Source organism: Bos taurus, chromosome 10, assembly GCF_002263795.3.
Source record: "Bos taurus isolate L1 Dominette 01449 registration number 42190680 breed Hereford chromosome 10, ARS-UCD2.0, whole genome shotgun sequence".
Classification (NCBI taxonomy): domain Eukaryota; kingdom Metazoa; phylum Chordata; class Mammalia; order Artiodactyla; family Bovidae; genus Bos; species Bos taurus.
The window spans coordinates 6,798,161-6,820,033 of NC_037337.1; the positions used below are offsets into that span (position 1 = coordinate 6,798,161).

General features: G+C 36.6%; 1 protein-coding gene across 3 annotated transcripts in view; it reads right to left on the bottom strand.

Moving 5' to 3' along the window:
* Positions 1–21,873, bottom strand: part of CERT1 (ceramide transporter 1) — a 131,497-nt gene that overhangs the window by 4,314 nt on the left and 105,310 nt on the right. For 2 of the 3 annotated variants that reach the window (XM_059890241.1, NM_174765.3), the window contains 8 exon segments: positions 16,775–16,867; positions 16,180–16,257; positions 9,806–9,901; positions 7,440–7,572; positions 6,554–6,624; positions 3,496–3,624; positions 2,388–2,517; positions 1,016–1,152 (listed from right to left, as the gene is read on the bottom strand). In XM_059890241.1, the coding sequence (XP_059746224.1) occupies positions 1,025–1,152; positions 2,388–2,517; positions 3,496–3,624; positions 6,554–6,624; positions 7,440–7,572; positions 9,806–9,901; positions 16,180–16,257; positions 16,775–16,867 (858 nt within the window). In that variant the 3' untranslated portion in view covers positions 1,016–1,024. 3 annotated transcript variants of the gene reach the window in all.

Here is a 21,873-nt window from a genome sequence, read left to right on the forward strand (position 1 = left end):
GTCAGAGAAATAGTACTCCCGACATGTTAGTGCTGGTGAGATGGTAAATTAATACAACCTCTACAGAGGGCACTACCTGAATTACAAATGCACAAGACCTCTGAAGTGCCAGCAGTGCCACGGCTAGTAATTTATTCACAAACTAAATGACACATGGGTATGACTGCAATACTGTTTGCTCCAGCAAAAGCTAGAAGCAACTTTAACATCTGCAAGTGGAGAACTGGTTAGATAAATTTATGTGCATCCATACAATGGGATTCTACACAGCCATAAAAAAAAGAATAAAGCAGCTCTGCACCAATGTGGAAAGACCTTCAAGATAAAGCGTAAGAAAAGCAAGATGCAGAATCCACTTACAGTATGCAGCCTTTTACCAGTAACAATAAAGGTGTATGTACGGCAGGAATATACTTGTATTGGCTTATTTAAGTGAAAATAAAACACTTCTGGAAAAACACAAAAAACTACCAGTAGCAGCTATACACTTTGGTATGTGGGGTATGCGGCAGTGGTGCAAAACTGGGTGATTAGGAGACAGGGGATAAATTTTACTGTGCATCTTTTCAAACTTTTGACTTCTGAACCATGTTAACATACCACTTATTAAAAAAAAAAAAAAAGATTTCAGTGCCTAGCACAAAGATATTCAGTGCAGCATCATTTGACAATAAAAATATGGAACCAGCCAGACATTAACATGGGCCAGTGCTTAATAAATTTTACAACATTTATACAACAGATGTTAAAAGAATGATATAGTTTTATATATCTTTCTATGTACTAATAGTCAAGATATATTAAATAGAAAAAGCAAGCTGCAAGACAATACTTTGGGGAAAAAAATCAAAGATATATGTCAGTACATACATATAAGCCTGGAAGAATATACAAAAACCTAAAACTATTTTCTGGGAAGGGAAAAATAAGGGAAATTGTACTTACTTATTATGTCTGCAAGAGCCATGTTAATCAAATAAAGTTTAAAAAAAGGATAAAATACATTTTCCAGTACCTGTTAATACTAGAACAAAATAGGTTTTCCTGCAGTTTTTTCTTGTACGTAAGAAGTAAAACGCTTTAGAAACTTTGGATATTCTCGCTTTGCCACTGCCCGTAACACTGAGGCTGGGGCCCATCCTCCAGGGTTTACTGTGAGACAAAGGAAAATGCAAACTGTTAAGGTAATTCCCCAAACATGTGTAAAGCACTCATTTTGTTCTTCTGCTTTAAAAAAATATTCCTCACAATAAAACAGCACCTCTTAAAAAGTCTTGACCACTCAGTCCTTAGTACTGTACCAACCACCAGATGAGAACAGATAACAAACTAGAAAGCATTTATTACTGTTCTAAAATGTTCTTGGTTTCCTGAACTATATGCAAATATTAGTACAGCAGCACTTCAGCTTACTAAAGGCAGATTTATTCATTAAACTCTATTATAATCAAATAGTAACTTGCTCAGGCATAACTGTCTCTGTAAACATACCAGCAATGATGGTTCTGTATAAAGAAGGTTTGAACATTTGATTAGAGGGACTCTAGTTTACTGCAGGTAGGAAATGGGTGGAATGAGGAACCATTAAAAGTGATGAACAGGGTTGTCCAGCCCTAGGCCAGTGTGAAATAAATATATCACTGCTGCTGCTAAGTTGCTTCAGTCATGCCCGACTTTTTGCGACTAGCAGCTACTAAAGGACAAGGGAACAAAGATTTAGAAAACTAAAAAGTCTGACAATAAGAAAAACAACTATTCACCTGAAACTAGCATAATATTTTACATCAACTATATTTTACAAAAACCCAAAATTATAAAGTAAAAAAGAAGAAAACAATAATTTCCAGTAATCCAACAATCAAGCAACAAGTCAGTATTAGCATTTCAACTTTTCATATGTACATATTTTCTTCTTTTAACATTTACTGAAATGGTATTTTATATGCTTTTTCTCACCCCACTTAACTTTAAGTTATAAACATCTTTCTAAGTCACTAAATGGTCTTTGAAAATTTGGGTAAAAAAGAAGTGTTTATTTCTTTTCTCACTGTTGCTTATATTCCTAATTACACAAATATTCTATAAGACATGTATCTAATACAATGGTTCTTACAACTGTACATGTAATAGTGATCTAAAGATGAAGTTTACAAATTTACCTTTCCAGCCCCAGCTTCAGAAATTCTGATACAGTAATTATTCAGACATGTATATTTTGAAAGAGTCCCAATAATTTTGATATATATCTCTCCAAATTAAAAATTACTAAATCTAATGGATAAAAACTAAAATGACATTGGTAAATGGTATTTGTCCAAACTGTCAGTTATCATGTAGATCATAATAAAAACATCCATATGACCAAACACCAAAAACAAAATACATACCATTGGCCACGTATGTAATCTTGCATAGAATGTTGTCCCTGCTAATCTCCTGGTTTCCCTCTGGGGGGCTCACCAAGGTCTGACAAATCATAGCAACGTTTATTTTGGCACGGACACATCGATTGTTTAGCTGCCAAAAGAAAAAATACCACCACCAGTGTAGTAGATATCCAGTATTTTGTAACCTCTTCTGGTCTAATTCTACATTAAGTTCACCAAAACTATAACTCATCATCTCCAACAAAATCTTATATACACCAATAAAGGACACATACCAATGTCTGAATGCTGGGGGACAGCAACTGTGGGGTGTGGGGTTGAATTTACTTGAATGGATTAAAGGTTGCATTGTCACAAAGCTAGAAAAAAAATTTGTGTATGAAAGATGGTAATAGTCTTGCATTGAATATAAATAATACTCCAAGCATGTGAAGATGTGATCATTTGTGATGTTACTTGTTAAAGAAAAAAAGTATATATATTAATACATCTTTTGGAGTATTGGAAAGTAGTACTCTATATTCTTTATCATATCACTTTTCGTAAGTACTGAATATACTCCTGTTCATTTTTCTATGTTCTGTTTTACAGCCTTAAGAAGTGTTTCAAACATTTCTGAATGTACACAATAAGAGTAAATGCCCTGCATGGTGTGATGCTGTATTACACAGGAAACTGTGTGCAGACATTAAACTGTCTCTTGAAAAAAAAAAAAGAATAGATGCCAAGCTGATTTGACATCAGGAACGTTTCCCCTCCTCCTAAGTAGTAAAAGTAGCTAAAACGAGATAGAAACCACAGAGGCTTTGCCTGCAGTTGATCATGGCTTGAGGTAACTATGAGAAGTAGCCTACCTAGTGACCCATCCAGCTGCATCATCGACCCTCAAGAGGAAAGGAAAACAGTCCTGCTGGGATGTTCATGGCATGACTGTTGCTCTCAGGTAACACTACTAGCTGTACTCTTCTAAGAAGTCAACTTTAATAAAAATTTAAGAAGCATTATCAAATCTTTATGTGTGGTGTGTGCTGATCACTTTTGCCCTGTGCTGTGTTGTGTATTTAACTTCATAGTGTACAATTATAACATGTTTATACACTGTACTTACAGGAGCACTGCTGTGATCTACAGAAAAATTACAAACTATCCAAGTCTCCGGGTCATTTTCATTCAAAGCTGGTATCTTTCGAATGGCAGACAGATATAAGACATCCCGCTGAGAGGCTGGCCACACTCTCTGTGGAAGAAGTACAAATATTTTGAAAGTCTGAACTCCGTTTTTCGTTTTCTTTTTGGCTGCACCACCCACTCCAGTTTTCTTGGGCTTCCCTGATAGCTCAGTTGGTAAAGAATCTGGCTGCAATGCGGGAGGCCTGGGTTGGATCCCTGGGTTGGGAAGACCCCCTGAAGAAGGGAAAGGCTACCTACTCCAGTATTCTGGCCTGGAGAATCCCATGGACTGTATAGTCCATGGGGTCGCAGAGAGTCGGCCACGACTGAGCACCTTTCCCTTTCACACAGCATGCAGCATCTTAGTTCATCAACGAGGGATCGAACCTGCACCCCCTTCAGTGGAAGAGCGGAGTTTTAACCACTGGACTGTCAAGGGAAGTCCTAAACTTTGAACTACTTTTTATTTACATTTAATATGGAACTAACAAAGAAACAAATGTAAGACTAGTAAAATGTTTTAGTAGAAGGTAATATCTGTCAGATTTTAAATGGAAAGCACCCACACCAAAGGATTTGATTATGAAAACTGAGTTAATGACTTTGCAGAATACACCAAAAGAATAACATTCTGCTATTTACAGTTCTCTTTAAATTTGGTAACATATACATAACATAAAATGCTTTAATTTTTAAGTGTACAATATTTTTTATTTCTGGAAAACTAAAACTAAAGATTATTAAAGTAATGTATTTTATATATAACACACTTTAAGTTACAATTGTAGTTAGTTTTCCAGAAATAATCCTAATATGACCTATATATTGCTGGGAGAAATATCAATAACCTCAGATATACACATGACACCACCTTTATGGCAGAAAGTGAAGAGGAACTCAAAAGCCTCTTGATGAAAGTGAAAGGGGAGAGTGAAAAAGTTGGCTTAAAGCTCAACATTCAGAAAACGAAGATCATGGCATCCAGTCCCATCACTTCACGCGAAATAGATGGGGAAACAGTGGAAACAGTGTCAGACTTTATTTTTCTGGGCTCCCAAATCACTGCAGATGGTGACTGCAGCCATGAAATTAAAAGACGCTTACTCCTTGGAAGGAAAGTTATGACCAACCAAGATAGCATATTCAAAAGCAGAGACATTACTTTGCCAACAAAGGTTCGTCTAGTCAAGGCTATGGTTTTTCCAGTGGTCATGTATGGATGTGAGAGTTGGACTGTGAAGAAGGCTGAGCGCCGAAGAATTGATGCTTTTGAACTGTGGTGTTGTAGAAGACTCTTGAGAGTCCCTTGGACTGCAAGGAGATCCAACCAGTCCATTCTGAAGGAGATCAGTCCTGGGATTTCTTTGGAAGGAATGATGCTAAAGCTGAAACTCCAGTACTTTGGCCACCTCATGCGAAGAGTTGATTCATTGGAAAAGACCCTGATGCTGGGAGGGATTGAGGGCAGGAGGAGAAGGGGAGGACAGAGGATGAGATGGCTGGATGGCATCACTGACTCGATGGACGTGAGTCTGGGTGAACTCCGGGAGTTGGTGATGGACAGGGAGGCCTGGCGTGCTGCGATTCATGGGGTCGCAAAGAGTCAGACACGACTGAGCGACTGATCTGATCTGATTCCTCCCCTCCATCTACTACTTAACAAGTAAAATAATTTCTGCAGCCCATTTTCCAGGATCAATTATCTTTAGAAAATAAGAGCCTTCTGATTCTAAATGCTGCTAAGTCACTTCAGTCGTGTCCGACTCTGTGTGACCCCATAGACGGCAGCCCACCAGGCTCCCCCGTCCCTGGGATTCTCCAGGCAAGAACACTGGAGTGGGTTGCCATTTCCTTCTCCAACGCATGAAAGTGAAAAGTGAAAGTGAAGTCGCTCAGTCGTGTCCGACTCTTAGCAACCCCATGGACTGCAGGCTACCAGGCTCCTCCGTCCATGGGATTTCCCAGGCAAGAGTACTGGAGTGGGGTGCCATTGCCTTCTCCGATTCTAAATGACTGGTCATTTATTTTCACTGCAAATTACAGAGCGACTAATATTTTAAAGTCTAATAAATTTCAGACTCTACTTTAAACCCCCTAAATCAGTAAGTTAAAACAGAATCTTGTTATGCCTTTCTTGAGTAGCTGTCATGTAAATGAAGCCTAAGTCAGAGTCATTAAACATTACATGCCTCAGATAACAAGACTAACTCAAGAAATACATAACAAAACTGAAAATATTATCAAATATTCAACTCAATTAAAAATTATTTTAAAAAGAAAAATGAAGTACTTACTGAATCATCATGTTTCTTATATAACGTACTAAACTGCTTTTGGTGGATCTCTCCAAAATTTTAATTTATTATTGTTTATTCAACATAATATTTGGCAATGTTAAGAATGGAAATAGAGCAGAATAAGTTAAGAGAAATATTCTCTAATTTAAATATTTAGATTAACAGAGGAAGAAATGAAGTGAAAGGAAACCAATTTAAATGACAATGTTTCTTTGTGTTCTGGGGCATGACCAACAACCTCTCAATAGCTGATGCTCAGAAATTTTTCCCTGATGTCAGATAATCCATTTAGATCATGTTCACTTTTAAGTCTTAACACAGACTAATAACATACTTTCCATTTTCTATTACTGTTGCAGGAAACCGATTCATATTTGGTTACTCATTTATTTCCTCTAGAGACTAGATACTAGAAAAACATTTAAATAGATTTGAGTACTTTCTTCTCCAGACTTACTATATATCTTCTTCAACCATGTTTTGGATATTTTTCAGGTTTGTATTTGCACCCATTTCTGCTTTAAAGCAGAAACGTTTAAATAATCTGATTTACTTTTCGAATACATGAAATTCGTGATTAATAAAGTCTTTGAATCTTTTTGTGCAACTTAATTTCCTGCCAAATTTTACTTTAGAGAGTATTTTATATGTCTCTGTTCAAACTACGCTGGAATCCTTTTGGGATTAAAAGATATTTACCTTGTGCGTTTGATAAATGATGATTGCATTATCAGCTAATGTTTCCACCACATGAAAGTTTTCTATAGTTGCTGCAATGAAGAGAAAATGTTAGTAGTCAAAAAAATGTATTACCGTTTCCTAGTATGTGACTAATTCACTTACATTACGAATGGACATTATAGTAAAATGAACAGGATCTTGTTCTACTGAGGCTACATCCACATGGAAGGGAGTTTATATTTATTTAGTATTAGGGGTTATAGATGGTGGCAATGAGATCTAATCACCAGGAAACCTCATTTTCTTTGGCCCAGTATCCAGCTCCCACTGCAAGAACGCAGTTCTAATCATGGCTTCATTACTAGGGCACAAATTATTCCCTAACACCGTGACCCCTTCCCTCCCTATCATCCTTAATTTATTGAAGCTGAATAAGCTGTTCACCAAGGTTCAGGTGACTATGTTTGTAAGCCTGAGGAGAACACACCCCCTCCACCGACACCACTCCCCCCACAGCCCCCCTTAATCTACAATTTATGACGTAAACAAAGCAGTATAGAAAAAAAAGAAGATGATAAAATAGAAACCTTTTATTTTAGCCTTGGCTTTTCCACTAACTAGTTCTGTGGTCTTTAACGTGTCACTTAGGCTATCTGAATTTTACTTTATTACCTACCTATCACACAGGACTGTAGTGGATTAAATGCTGTAATTCACTGAGAAGCATTTTGTACAATGAAAAGCTCAGGTACTATCAGTCCCCTGTATGATTCTCCAGATAGTTTTTATAACTATCTGGAGTTTTTATGACTTTGTAAACTACAGCTCAGACGAAGAAAACCAGGTTAGATTTGGTATTCAATTTAAAATTAAAAACTATCAAAATATAATAATGGCAGCTTACTTTCCCAATCATTGCGAACATCAACATTCCAGAAGTAATTGCAGACCTCGTGTCCTGTAACGCCTTTAACTGCATGGGTAGCTTTCAAAGGATCCAGAACAATCCCATTTTCTTCTACTTCTCTTCTATATACCTAGAGGATATATTTTAAAATATGTTTGAAAAACACTTATGGAACATAAATATTCTGCCAAAAGAAAAATTAAAATTTCAAATTATTAACAGAGACAATACATAAAAATATTTAAAACTACAATTCCAAAGTATGCATATGTAATGAGTGAGAGCTACGAATACATCAATTTAAATTAGACATTATTTATTGAACATTCTCAAAGACCATTCATCATGGCTAAAAAGGCCAAATACAGCTGGTTAAACATTATCTCCTTAGGGATAATGCTGTATCCCCAGCATCTAGAACAGTATCTGAAACACAGAAGGCACTCAATTATTTGTTGAACTAATGATGGAACGCTAACATCGCATAAAGATCAATGATATCTTGTTTTTAAATACTGAGGTTGCATGCCTTAAGATCTATCTTGCTTTAAATACTGAGACTATATACATAAACTCCTGAACAAAATTAATTACTTCAAAATTACAGAGGATTTGGTACTTTAGACAGCTCTTTAGTAAGTTCTTTTGAAAAACAAACAAGTTATCACAGAGGAAACCAGCTCTGAATTTATGGAGTGCCTATGGAGCCGGACACTGTTAGGCATTTCACCTAATTTCTCTCCAAAGTACCTTTCCTTACATATTTATTTATGTTATTGGGACTGATATTTTTCCAGTAACCAAAACTGGAAACTCTAGACTTTTGATTTCCTCCCTTACATTTCACATAGCTTTTAATCTATTAGTAATCTATAAGACATCCAAAACTTGGCTTTTCTACTATTGTGTATCTTTTTTAGGTATGTTTTCATCACCTTGTACCTGAATCTCCTAAGTAGTTTTCTTGGTCTCTAGTTGCATATCCCTACGAGCCTAGTCCTTCTAAAATGTCACTCTGTATACAATGGCTAGCTCACTGCTACAGACAGTAACACATTTTGCTTAGTGGGTTATTTTATAAACCCCATAAACCAGCCCCAATGACTCTCTCTAAAGTTGCAGGAGCACTTCTTCTCTACCACTCACTTCAGGTGAAGGACCTCCACCTAGACAGTGACTCCTGGCTTCTCCAGCCTTTCACTTCCCCCTCCTTGGAGGGGGGAAACAGGGACACCTGAATGGTGAACACAGAAGGAGGGCCAGGCAGGCTTGGCTGAACCCCTTCTCCTGTGGGCAGGATGTATGCTGGTCTGCTTTTGGGGCATGCTCTTGTGGGGGAAGGCCTGTGATTACCTAGTTATGTCAGAAATATTATGTTTCATTCTGGGGTAACATATTAGTAAGACCTCATGACAGCTGGTCTTTATTTCTAAATCAGATTGTCAGAATTATAACTAACATCCTGGTCTCTCATTTGCTTATCTCTTCTGATTTCTTAATTTGTTCCCTATTCAGGAGGACAGTAAATTCCAACATTTAATACGTATCTCACTTGTGAGAATAATTCTGGTCAAAAATCTGTACAAAACTCCTGAATATAAATGCCCTCGCCTCACCTTTGTGATAACCTTGTTTCCATTTCTCATCATAGTCCTTGATGTAAAACAATCTGTCTCAAATCTGAGATCCCTTTCAATTTTTCTCCACTATTCACCTGTACTTTTCATTCAATATTATCTGGTAGAGCTAAATAATTGCATCTTTTAAATATCAATATCCTCCTTCCAACCAAAGTTTTAGCTTGGAGGGAGTCTTATTAAATATCTCTTTATCTTTAGCATTGTGCCTTGGGCATAAAGTAATCCAAAATTCAATGATAATGTTGTTGGTTTTCAACTGAACACTCAATCTCTTGTCCCTTGCTCTTACTCTCTTACGCTTAGGGATATGGGCAAGATTAGCTAATCAATGTCCAAAAAAAAGAAGCAGTGAGAGTAAGAACAAGAAGTGAGGTACAGACCAAAAAGGGAAAAAAGTTAACACCTGGGCACAACATTCAGTATATTTAAAGAGAGAAATATCCAGAGAGTCATTAGCTAATTGTGACCTGTTCATATCAAAACCCATTTTCTCCAAGGCCAAGGTAAAACAGAAAAATCTGTGTACAGATTTATACTATGATCATAAAAAATTATGTAAAAGCTAAATCAAGAAAGCAAAGAGACATTTTATTTCTATTTAGAGCTTCTTCAATCATACGTAATAGTTTACTTAAAGGAAAACTGTAAGTGCTATCTTACTTAGATCAGTAATAATAATACAGTATGACTGCAAGGGGCTGCAATTAGCCTGCAGGGAATTACCTTCATCTCCCCTTCTTCTACAACCAACTGCCAGTTGGCGTCCCCACCTACATCCTGCAATGAATAGGTCATGTGGTTCTGCACCATCTCTTCAACCTTAAAAAGAAAAACAGAACTGTAAGAATCCACGTCCAATAATCTCTAAAACAGAATGGTATTCAGTTATTTCAGTTCAGAAATGATGTTTTTAGAAAGGTAAGCAACCAAATGCACAAAGGTTAGTAGGTTTTATACAGTGTTGAAGAGTTTTAGTCCACATTCCAGATATCATATCCAGGTTAATGACAGGAAGGAGAAATGTGGGGAAAGAAGGTGCTTCACTCTACTTAACACTGGCCTAATGTCCATCAAGTGACCAAAATGTGTGTTTTCTGGAAGAAAGAACTACTCCTTCCTTTCCTACAATATGTATTCTTACAGAGATGTCGTCTTAAAGCATAAAATCATGGAACATTAAGCGTAAAAGGGGCACAAAGAGACCATCTAGTCCAGTGTTTCTGTAGTTAAATACTACACAGAAATATTAGAAAGCTTGTTTGTGTGTCAAGATTTCTCTACAAAAAGAAAATTTTTGTTATTTTATTCAATTCCTCTTTTATCATGAATATAAGCCAACTTAAAAAAATAACCAACTTCTCCATATATCTGATTCCATTTCATTATTCTACATTCTTTCTAAATTTCTAACTAAATTTCTTTTACTAAATTTAAATTGCAACCTCTGCTTTTAACTATCAAATTATCCTGACACATCTTTTATAAATAGAGTCAAATAGTTCTTCCTCCCAGAATCCTCAATCAGATTCATTGGTAAGATCTCATTTAAGTGTTCTCTGGAAACCCTCCTAGTATGAAACATGTTTATAAACAGAAATGAAGTGATAAACAGATTGTTTCTGAAGGAACTGGCACCTTTTCCATCTACACAAACAGTTTCTAAGTCCTATTTTCTTAACTTTTACTCATAATTTTGTTTTATAGAATATTAAAAGAAGGCAGAAAAGAATTGAAAAATATGTATATTAAGCTTCAATTTTAAGATTTATTCCTAAGTTTAACAACTTGTTGTACATAAAGTCTATTACATTCATTAGGGAAACATAAGAACCAGGTTTACATGTATTTTGAATTAAATACATTAATGATTTGGGAGCAGAGCTCTTAAAATTAGTCACTTTGAAGATACCATTTTTCTGCATATAAGGATGTTATCAATATGTTATTGTGATGTGTATACCAAGTTTCCTGGATTTCAGAAGGCATTTTTGGCTTCATAATTACTGAAAGTAGTTATGACTAAAAATGTCTCTTTAATTGGCAATGATCATCAGAAAAGTTTTTGGTAATAGTGTGTAGGCTGAAATTCTACAATCTACGTTTGTACTAAATAAATGTTACATAGTAACTTATTTCTTTATCCATAATCTTTAACGTGAAGGGTGTTGAGTTAGAGAACTGGAAGAAAATTTAAAACATGACTACTAGTCCATCTATAATTTTATAAAGCCTTAATTAGAAAACATAACTTCAAAGGCTGACTGGGAATAAAATCTTTGTGTCTCTAAAATTCTGAAATCCGCTTTGAGAGGTTCAGGATGACTAATGTAGAATTCCAAGTTACAAATACTACACACCAAAGGTATCTTATTAGAGGAAGAACAAAGCAAGTCCCAGTTAGCATGCACAAATAGAGCCTCCACAGCAGCCTGGCCTAAGGCATTAGTCTTCGGCCACACTAGGAGATTATTTTTAATCACTTTTAGATTTCAAGATCTTAGAAATCTTTAGATCCGGGTATGTACATACTTTTTCTGTAGGCTACTAGGAGTTAAGAACACCTATATTTATCATGAGATTAGAGGTAGAAAGAAATATTTCTCCCAAAGAGGCCCTACTTTAAATGGATTATTTGTTTAAGAAGAATGTTAAGGATTTTATTCTGCTAAAAAAACAAAGAGAGTTCTGTTTAAAAGAACTTCAGTGCCATTTAGCTCTTTTGTTGAAAAAATATGCAGGTAATTGTGTTTCTATTTGGGAGAGTATTCCTAAATTAGTTATTTCAAATGTCTGAAAAATGAGAAGCTGTTTTTGATTTGTCTTTTGATGCAAAAGAAACCAGATTCCACAAATATAAACTGATAGGAAGTAACTTAAGTTTGAAACAGTGTACGGTAAATGCATTTAACATCGTCTTGCTAGATAGATGAAGCAACAGAATTCCTATTATAGCTACCACTGCATCTATGGAAAAGTTTTCAGTCTTTTGTCCTCATTTACTTCCTTAAGAGGGCTTGAAAACATCCAACAGAGAAACAAACAGGATGTATTCACAGCTGCGCTCCTAGGAAATTAACAAAACTAATAAAGTACCGAATTACTATATTAGCCATGTCTTCAAAGCCTCACCAAGGAATCTTTATCCATTACGGTATATTCCTTGAAGTAATAATAGTAAGGTTACAAAGAAAGGTGACACCAGTAAAATCTCAGTGTATAAATTTTATCTTAAAATATGCAGTAGCAATGTTACTACAGGGGCAGTGGCTTGGGCCTTTGTGACCACACTCATATTTCAGATATAAAGATGCTCCATTTACTGTTTCCAGTTTCAACTCTATATCAAAAATAAGTGTAACGCTAGGGACCATTAATTGGATGACATGAATAAACATTTGCCCAAATTTCTACCTTATCAGGTTCAAAATCTGATATACTAGAAAATAATGTTAAATTCACCCTTAAAAACAAGAAGGGTGAATTTTAGCCTAAGCGTAATTTCAGGAATTGTGTCCTTGGTTTTTTGCACCTTGAGTTGAAAATGGTAAGCTGACATAAACAGCATCTTCATAGCAAATGAACTATAAAAAGACTGGAGATAAAACACATTTGGAGGTGATGGCACTCCAGTTCTTACCTTTTCTTTCACTTCACATTTCAATCACTCAGTATGCCATTTTAGAAGGCTAGCTCTAAAGAAAATTGTCCTTTGATGGCACAACAAAAGTGTAATGAACAAGTCTCAGAAGGGCTCAAACAGAGTTTGAACCTCTTTTTCTTATCTATGTGAAAGGAATACAACTAAGCTTACTGTTACAGGGTCATAAAGGGATCTGCTGGACACAGTTATTTATTAATAACAAATTAACAGTATACTGTTAACCCAAAAGAAAAATGGTCAAGGATATGAATAGTCAATTCACTGAAAAATGCAAATAGTCAACGAGCAAAAATAACACTTCTAGTCTATCACATTGGCAAATATTAACTAAATTATAATATTCAGTGTCAGGAGAGGAAAACAAAACTGACCCGGGAGTGTAGCTAGTTCAACTTCTCTAATGGACAGTCTGGCAATAAGAATAAAAAAGCTTAGGCGTGTGCATGGCCTCTGTCCTAAAACTTCTTCTAGAAATATATTCTAAGAAAATAATTGGATAAATGTACCAAGATGTATATATAAAGAAGGTGTATATACAGGGAGGCCTAGGTAGCACTATTTATTAAATAATAGAGACTAACTGAAAATAAATGTTCAATATTAGGTGGTAAATCTAACATGCATATTCATACAACAGACAAGGAGATCTAGACCTATATTTACTGATGGGAAGATGGGTCCAATTACAGGTGTTTAAAAATAAAACAAAACAAAAAATGCTAGTTTTTATACAAAACAGTATATATAGAATTATCTACATTGGTAGGAAAAATCTATTACTGAAGTATGTAATTTTACTTAATATACATATATATGAAAAAAGGATATGTATAAAAATATTAATAGTGATCTATTATTTTAGACTATGTTCTAGTTCAGCTAAATTAGCACTTATCAGCATAAAAGTAATTAGCGATTTTATTTTATATAATAAAAAAGGGAGGGGTGAAATAGAGAATTACCACAACAGTAAAGTTACTAAGGACGAAAGTGGGCAAAAGCTTTACATAGACTTTTTTTTGGCAATGGTAATTCTCATCATACATTAACCTGTAGATGTACTACCCACCCTTTGATTTTCTCTCTTTTCTTTCCAACTAAGGATGCTTTTTATTTTCCTTTGGTCTGTGAGTTGCCACCTTTACATGGTAACTGTGTTATGAAAATAAATGTGGCCAAAAAAATCCATTTGGGAATGTAATTCTTTCCTACTTTCTATACCCTTTCATTTAGAGCTACTTCATTTCCAACACCTGTCCAAAAGATTCATGTGTTACTACTAATTTCCTAGTGCTGTGCTTAGTCGCTCAGGCATGTCCAACTCTTTGTGACCCTATGGACTGTAGCCTGCTAGGCTCCTGTCCATGGGGATTCTCCAGGCAAGAGTACTGGAGTGGGTTGCCATGCACTCCTTCAGGCAGATTCTTTACCAGCTGAGCTACCAGGGAAGCCCAATTTCCTAACAGAGTCATATATTTTATTTGAAGTTATTTTCAGGGGCAATCTCAGTTTTACCTTTAATTATCCTCTTTAAGCAGGACTATGACCATTACATATCAACAAGAACAAAGTGATCATGAGCCAGTATTTGTATGTAGATGGCATAGCCAAATTAATCAATAGTTAACTGCCAAGTCTGCTAATGACAACAAATACGTTAGCAAGACAGTAAATACTTAGAGACCTCAATGCTATTGCTCTTAATTTCCCCTTCGGGCATATAAAAGAGCAGAATAATCAAAAGCTTTAAAAACAAAACCAGATCAATCATGAGCATTGTACATCAGGAAAAAATACTAGAAAGATTTTTCTCAACTGAGTTATACAAGAAATTAGGTGAAGAAGTAAGCTACATTTGGAAGTTTTGTAAAAATCTGGGCACCTGCTCCTCGACATTTCACTTGTATCCGAAATGTTTTATATATTCTATAACTAAGGTCCAGATCTGGGTTCTGAAGCCCTAATTCTCAGGCACCTATAGACAGTTCAAATTCTTTTCTTGCTCTCATTACATTTTCTTTAATTTATAGCCTGTATATTTCTATATTTTAAGAGAAAATAGTGACCAGTAATGATGTCTTTTAAAGAGTCTGTTATTTTATTATTTCAATGCAAGGTGAAGCTTAGCAAATAAACCAGTCTCCCGGTATTATCCAGTTTGGTCACTCATTTATTGTAAAATAAAAGTCACTATTTTAAAAGCATGCATAAATGAATTAGCCGGAGGTGAGAAATACTGTAATAAATCTGGCTAAGGGTAATTTCTGATGAGAAACTGATATATCTCTTTCCCAAAAATGTTCGAGAAAAAAGCTACAAAAGTCAGAAAAGAAATCTGAGTCATAAACAATTTTCTTCTTTATTACATAGTTGAAAACTAATGTAAATTTTATTCATACACCTGGTTTAAACTGATTTTTAAAAATCATTTACTGGAAAACTGAGAGAAAAAAATAATTCAGATAATTTTGATTAGCTCAAAGAAATAATATGACAATGATAAAAGCTCATTTATTGAGCACTTCCTACATGCTAGGTTCCAGCTCTAACACAGTCCTAGCTAGATGACAGAAGCAAAGCACAGAGGAGTTAGAAAAGCTGTCAAATATTATGTAGGAAACCAGATTTAAACGTGGTCATTTTGAGTAGAGTTCAGGTTCTTAACATGTGATGACATATCACAAACAAAATGCCATCACCATAAAAATACAAGGTTGAATGGCAAGTATGTAAAGATTAAAAAAATTTTTTTAACCTAATGCTGATGCAAAAATATCCTTCTGTTGGTACTTTTGATTTTATTATGAGGGCAGAGATGGCATGCATCCAAATCCCTATCCTAAATTCTTAAATGATGCTGATACTAAATAATTTAAAATCAATTTCCATAGATTTATCATATGGACAGGAATACTCATTTCCAAGGGTAATTTACCTAAGGAAAATACAACCAGTTCAACAAAACTTAGAATGGTAATGAGACAAATTTTATTTTAAAAGTTATTTCCCTGTTGAATATATTATGAGATATTTTAAATTATATTGGAAGTGAGACTTGAAACCCACTTTGATGCTATAACATATCCTATAGACCATGTCCACAAAAGTTGCTGAATGCTGTCTGAAGAAACAGATATCACAGCATAGTTAAAAACCAGATACCTTCTACTCGCTTCAGTTCAATTTGAAATCTTTCAGGAGTACCTCCTATATGGTGAAATTCCAAGCTATTCAACAACAGAGGATACAAAGGGCACATGCATGCCTGACAGAGAAACTATTTAGCAGATAAGGAAGGCTTGTTTAATGCTTGATGTTACTATTTAAAATTCAAACCAAAACAAGTGGCCTAATCAAAAGACTTCTAGGAACTGGGAAAGCAGGCTGAAACATAGCACAGACAGACTCGAGTCCACTCTATACGTTCATACAGTACCTGGGAGCTGAATCTGTGAACACCGTCAGAGGCACTGACTAGATCAATGGAAGACATGGAGGAAGAGCGACTATAGGGCTACCAGAGACAGACAAAGAAAAAACCAAGTAATCAGAACAAAGGCGCAACAGAGCATTCAGTACCAACTTCCAAACACAAGATAAAGAAAGAGAGAACAAAGCACTATATGAAACAGGCTCAGCAGCGAGGGCTGACTTCATGCACCTATTATGTGTAATGCTCCAAAATCCTTCTATAAAGAATGCAGGCTGCCAAAAATACAAAATGGTATCACTTAACCCCAGAGAAAAAAGATTTAATATTGCTGGCCACGTTTCTGGTTAACTGTTTTGGACAAGCCATTCCCTATCCCCCACCCTTCTTTTCCCTTAAATAAAAATGGAAGAACATTACAGTCAGAAGAAGATTTCTAACAGTTTTTGGAGGATGTCTATGGAAGAAAACATGTAATACCAAACAAAAAAAATCTCATTACTTAAATTCAGAAAAATGAAGAAAACTTATGTAACAGGGTAGTTTCATCAACAGTGAAGAATACAGTATATACTTTCAGTAAACTCTGGCATTAGCTTACCTTTTGGACAAATCTATGAGTCCCCACAGAAGAAAAGGCATCTCCAGATGGCATTGAAGTAGACCAATGTAACCTGACCTTTTCACTCTGCGACTAAGAAAGCACATAATTTTAAATAGGAAGGTTACAAAGTGTATTTTGCAACTTAAGAGTGGACAGTGTAACATTTAATTACTTAACAGTTTCAGTTCAGTCAGTTCAGTCGCTCATTCAGTGTGTCCGACTCTTTGCCACCCCATGAATCGCAGCACGCCAGGTCTCCCTGTCCATCACCAACTCCGGGAGTTCACTCAGACTCACGTCTATTGAGTCAGTGATGCCATCCAGCCATCTCATCCTCTGTCGTCCCCTTCTCCTCCTGCCCTCAATCTAGTATTTATAAATATTTGAATTATGAAGCTACTTCTAAAGACACAAGTCTTGCCAAATCTTGACACTTGATGTATCCTGATTTTCTTTCAGATTCCAAAGATACTAACCTTAGACCAAGGATATGGATAGCCCCTTGAATATTTCTTTTTTCAAAGGCTAAAGAAGTTTTCATTGATTCTCTTCAATTCCAACTCAACCACCATACTGATATTCAGTAGAGGAGCATTTTAAGCCAGAAGGGATGATCTGAATCATCCTGTCCAAGCACTTGTTTCAAAGATTAGAAAACCAAGGCCCAGAGGATTTAGGCAATAAGTGTTGAGCTACATAGTTAGTGGCAAAACTCAAGACTAACTTGTCTTGATCTCTTGAAAAGTTCAAAACTCTTCCCCAAATAACCCAGATTAAAACAAAAGGAAAAACACAGTGAAGGGGAAAAAACTAACCAAAAAAAACCTCAACACCAAAAAAAAAAGCACCCAAATACAAGGATGCTATTTCAGATGCTACATTTTTGGCACAAAATGAGAACTCACTTAGGAACTGGAAGTTTTAGAGTTCTGCATGTTAAAAAACGGGAAATGAGATCTATAAAATGAACATGAAAAGCAAACAGCCACTGTTGCAGATGACTTACCTTGGGTAGACAGATCAGTAAATGGGCACTATCAACTTAAAACGATGCACAACATGAGAGCTGTGAGCCAAGCTTCACTTGGGGAAAATGAGGACCACAGCCTAGGAAGGAGCATGGCAGACAGCTCTGAGACACTGCTCCAAAGAGGCAGTGAGGGAAGGTCAGCATATTTATGATTTTGGTGAAGGGGGAGTATATGTAATCAAATGCATTTTTGCATATGTCAGCTAGTCACCAGTAGCAGAAATCACCATGAAGGAGTTCAGTGAACTGGGCTCATAAAATCACGTCCTAAAGATATCTATCTGAAGGCCTATTCTGCCAATTTCCCCAGAGCACGGAGTGCCTCATTCCTCCTCTCCAACCTGTACTCTGTTTAGGGAGTGCTGAAGGACAGCAGTTGCAGCAGCACCTGTGATTTAATCCATATAGAGGCAGGCGGCAAGTGCCCATCTGCAGGTGACAGCATAATAGCCTTCACTGCCTTTAAAATCAAAAGGAATAAACAAGCCAATTTTTTATGCAAGTTAATTTAGGATATACAACTGACACACATGACTTATTTCTAAGATGCTTATAGTCTTGAGAATAACTAAAATTCAAGCATAAGTACCATCTAGTGGTTAAGTTCAGTTCAGTTCAGTTAGTCATATCTGGCTCTTTGCAATCCCATGGACGGCAGCACACCAGGCCTCCCAGTCCATCACCGACTGCCAGAGCTGGCTCAAATTCATGTCCATTGAGTCGGTGATGCCATCCAACCATCCCATCCTCTGTCATCCCCTTCTCCTCCTGCCTTCAGGTAGCCAAAGTATTGGAGTTTCAGCTTCAGCATCAGTCCTTCCAATGAACATTCAGGACTGATTTCCTTTAGGATGGACTGGTTGGATCTCCTTGCAGTCCAAGGGACTCGCAAGAGTCTTCTTCAACACCACAGCTCAAAAGCATCAGTTCTTCAGCACTCAGCTTTCTTTATGGTTCAACTCTCACATCTGTACATGACTTCTGGATAAACCACAGCTTTGATTAGACAGACCTTGCTGGCAAAGCAATGTCTCTGCTTTTTAATATGCTATCTAGGTTGGTCATAACTTTTCTTCCAAGGAGTAAGTGTCTTTAATTTCATGGCTGCAGTCACCATCTGCAGTGATTTTGGAGCCCAAGAAAAGAAAGTCTGTCACTGTTTCCATTGGTTCCCCATCTATTTGCCATGAAATGATGTGACCAGATATCATGATCTTAGTTTTCTGAATGTTGAGTTTTAAGCCAGCTTTTTCACTCTCCTCTTTCACTTTCATCAAGAGGCTCTTTAGTTCCTCTTTCCTTTCCATCACAAGGGTGGTGTCATCTGCATACCTAAGGTTACTGATATTTCTCCTGGCAATCTTGATTCCAGCTTGTGCTTCCTCCAGCCCAGCGTTTCTCATGATGTACTCTGCATATAAGTTAAATAAGCAGGGTGACAATACACAGCCTTGACGTACTCCTTTCCCGATTTGGAATCAGTCCGTTGTTTCATGTCTAGTCCTAAGTGTTGCTTCTTGACCTGCATACAGATTTTTTAGGAGGCAGGTAAGGTGGTCTGGTAAACCCATCCCTTGAAGAATTTTCCAGTTTGCTGTGATTCACACAGTCAAAGGTTTTAGCGTAGTCAGTGAAGCAGAAGTAGATGTTTTTCTGGAACTCTCTTGCTTTTTCTATGATCAAACGGATGTTGGCAATTTGATCTCCTGTTCCTCTGCCTTTTCTAAATCCAGCTTGAACATCTGGAAGTTCTCAGTTCACATACTCTTGAAGCCTGGCTTGGATAATTTTGACCATTACTTTCCTAGCATGTGAGATGAGTGCAATTGTGCGGTAGTTTGAGCATTCTTTGGCATTGCCTTTCTTTGGGATTGGAATGAAAACGGACCTTTTCCAGTCCTGTGGCCACTGCTGAGTTTTCCAAACTTGCTGGCATATTGAGTGTAGCACTTTCACAGCATCATCTTTTAGGATTTGAAATAGCTCAACTGGAATTCCATCACTTCCACTAGCCTTGTTTGTAGTAATGCTTCCTAAGACCCACTTGAATTAGCATTCCAGGATGTCTGGTTCTAGGTGAGTGATCACACCATCATGGTTATCTGGGTGATAGAGATGTTTTTTGTATAGTTCTGTGTATTTTTGCCACCTCTTCTTAATACCTTCTGCTTCTGTTAGGTCCATACCATTTCTGTCCTTTATTGTGCCCATCCTTGCATGAAATGTTCCCTTGGTTATCTCTAACTTTCTTGAAGAGATCTCTAGTCATTCCCAATCTATTGTTTTCCTCTATTTCTTTGCACCAGTCACTTAGGAAGGCTTTCTTATCTCTCCTTGCTATTCTTTGGAACTCTGCATTCAGATGGATATATCTTTCCTTTTCTCCTTTGCGTTTTGTGTCTCTTCTTTTCTCAGCTATTTGTAAGGCCTCCTCAGACAACTATTTTTCCTTTTTGCATTTCTTTTTCTTGGGGATGGTTTTCATCACAGCCTCCTGTACAATGTTAGGAACCTAGTGGTAATATATGGTACCATCTAGTGGTAAAACATGGTAACTGCACTGTTGCAGAATTAAGGTAAAGTGAAAAAGTGAAAGAAAGTGCTAGTTGCTCAAAAGTGTCTGACTCTTAGGGACCCCATGTACTGTAGCTCACCAGGCTCCTCCATCCATGGAATTCTCCAGACAAGAATACTGGAATGGGTAGCCACTCCCTTCTCCAGGGGATTTTCCCAACCTGGGGATTGAACCTGGGTCTCCTGCACTGCAGGCATATTCTTTACCATCTGAGTCACAGGGAAGCCTCTAAAGAAGGTGAAGACCCAAATTAATCTTGAAACTGAGTTGAAGGATTTAAGAAATACTTCCCTTCAATTTCCCAGAAAGGCTTGGTATAATTGCTGTGAATTTAATGATGATAAAACACTAAGCATGTAAAGTTTAAAAATAAAATAAAATTTAAAATTAAAAAAAAAAAAAAAAACACTAAGCAAAGTTAAAAGTGAGGAAGTAATTATGGTGAAGGTAGTGAAAGCAATAAATGAGTTTACAATAAAAACTGAATGGTACTAACATAGAAGAAAAATAAATTCTTGGTCATCTTCCTTTCAAATTCATATAGTATTTGGTGATGAAGAGAAATTCAAAGAGACTGTTTTAACTCAGAGCAAATATATGTTTTTTTATTAATAGAATGATAATAAAATTGGATAATGATAATAGAATTATAATAAAATTGGCTGAGAGAAATATCAATAATCTCAGATATGCAGATGACACCACCCTTACGGCAGAAAGTGAAGAACTAAAGAGCCTCTTGATGAAAGTGAAAGAGGAGAGTGAAATAGCTGGCTTAAAATTCAACATTCAGAAATCTAAGATCATGGCATCCAGTCCCATCATTTCATGGCAAATAGATGGGGAAAAAATGCAAAGAGTGACAGACTTTATTTTTGGGGGGCTCCAAAATCACTGCAGATGCTGACTTCAGCCATGAAATTTAAAGAAGCTTTCTCCTTGGAAGAAAAGCTAGGACCAACCTAGACAGGATATTAAAAAGCAGAGATATTACTTTGCCAACAAAGGTCCATCTAGTTAAAGTTATAGTTTTTCCAGTAGTCATGTATGGATGTGAGAGTTGGACTATAAAGAAGGCTGAGTGCCAAAGAATTGATGCTTTAGAACTGTGGTGCTGGAGAAGACTCTTGGGAGTTCCTTGGACTGCAAGGAGATCCAACCAGGCCATCCTAAAGGAAATCAGTCCTGAATATTTATTCATTGAAGGACTGCTGCTGAAACTGAAACTCCAATACTTTGGCCACCTGATGTGAAGTGACTCATTGGAAAAGACCCTTATGCTGGGAAAGACTGAAGGCGGGAGACAAGGGGATGACAGAAGATAAGGTGATTGGATGGCATCACTGACTCAATGGACTTGAGTTTGAGTAAGCTCCAGGAGATGGTGATGGACAGGGAAGCCTGGTGTGCTGCGTCCATGGGGTCGCAAAGAGTCTGACACAACTAAATGGCTGGACTGAACTGAAAATTGGATACTTCAAAGAGAACAGG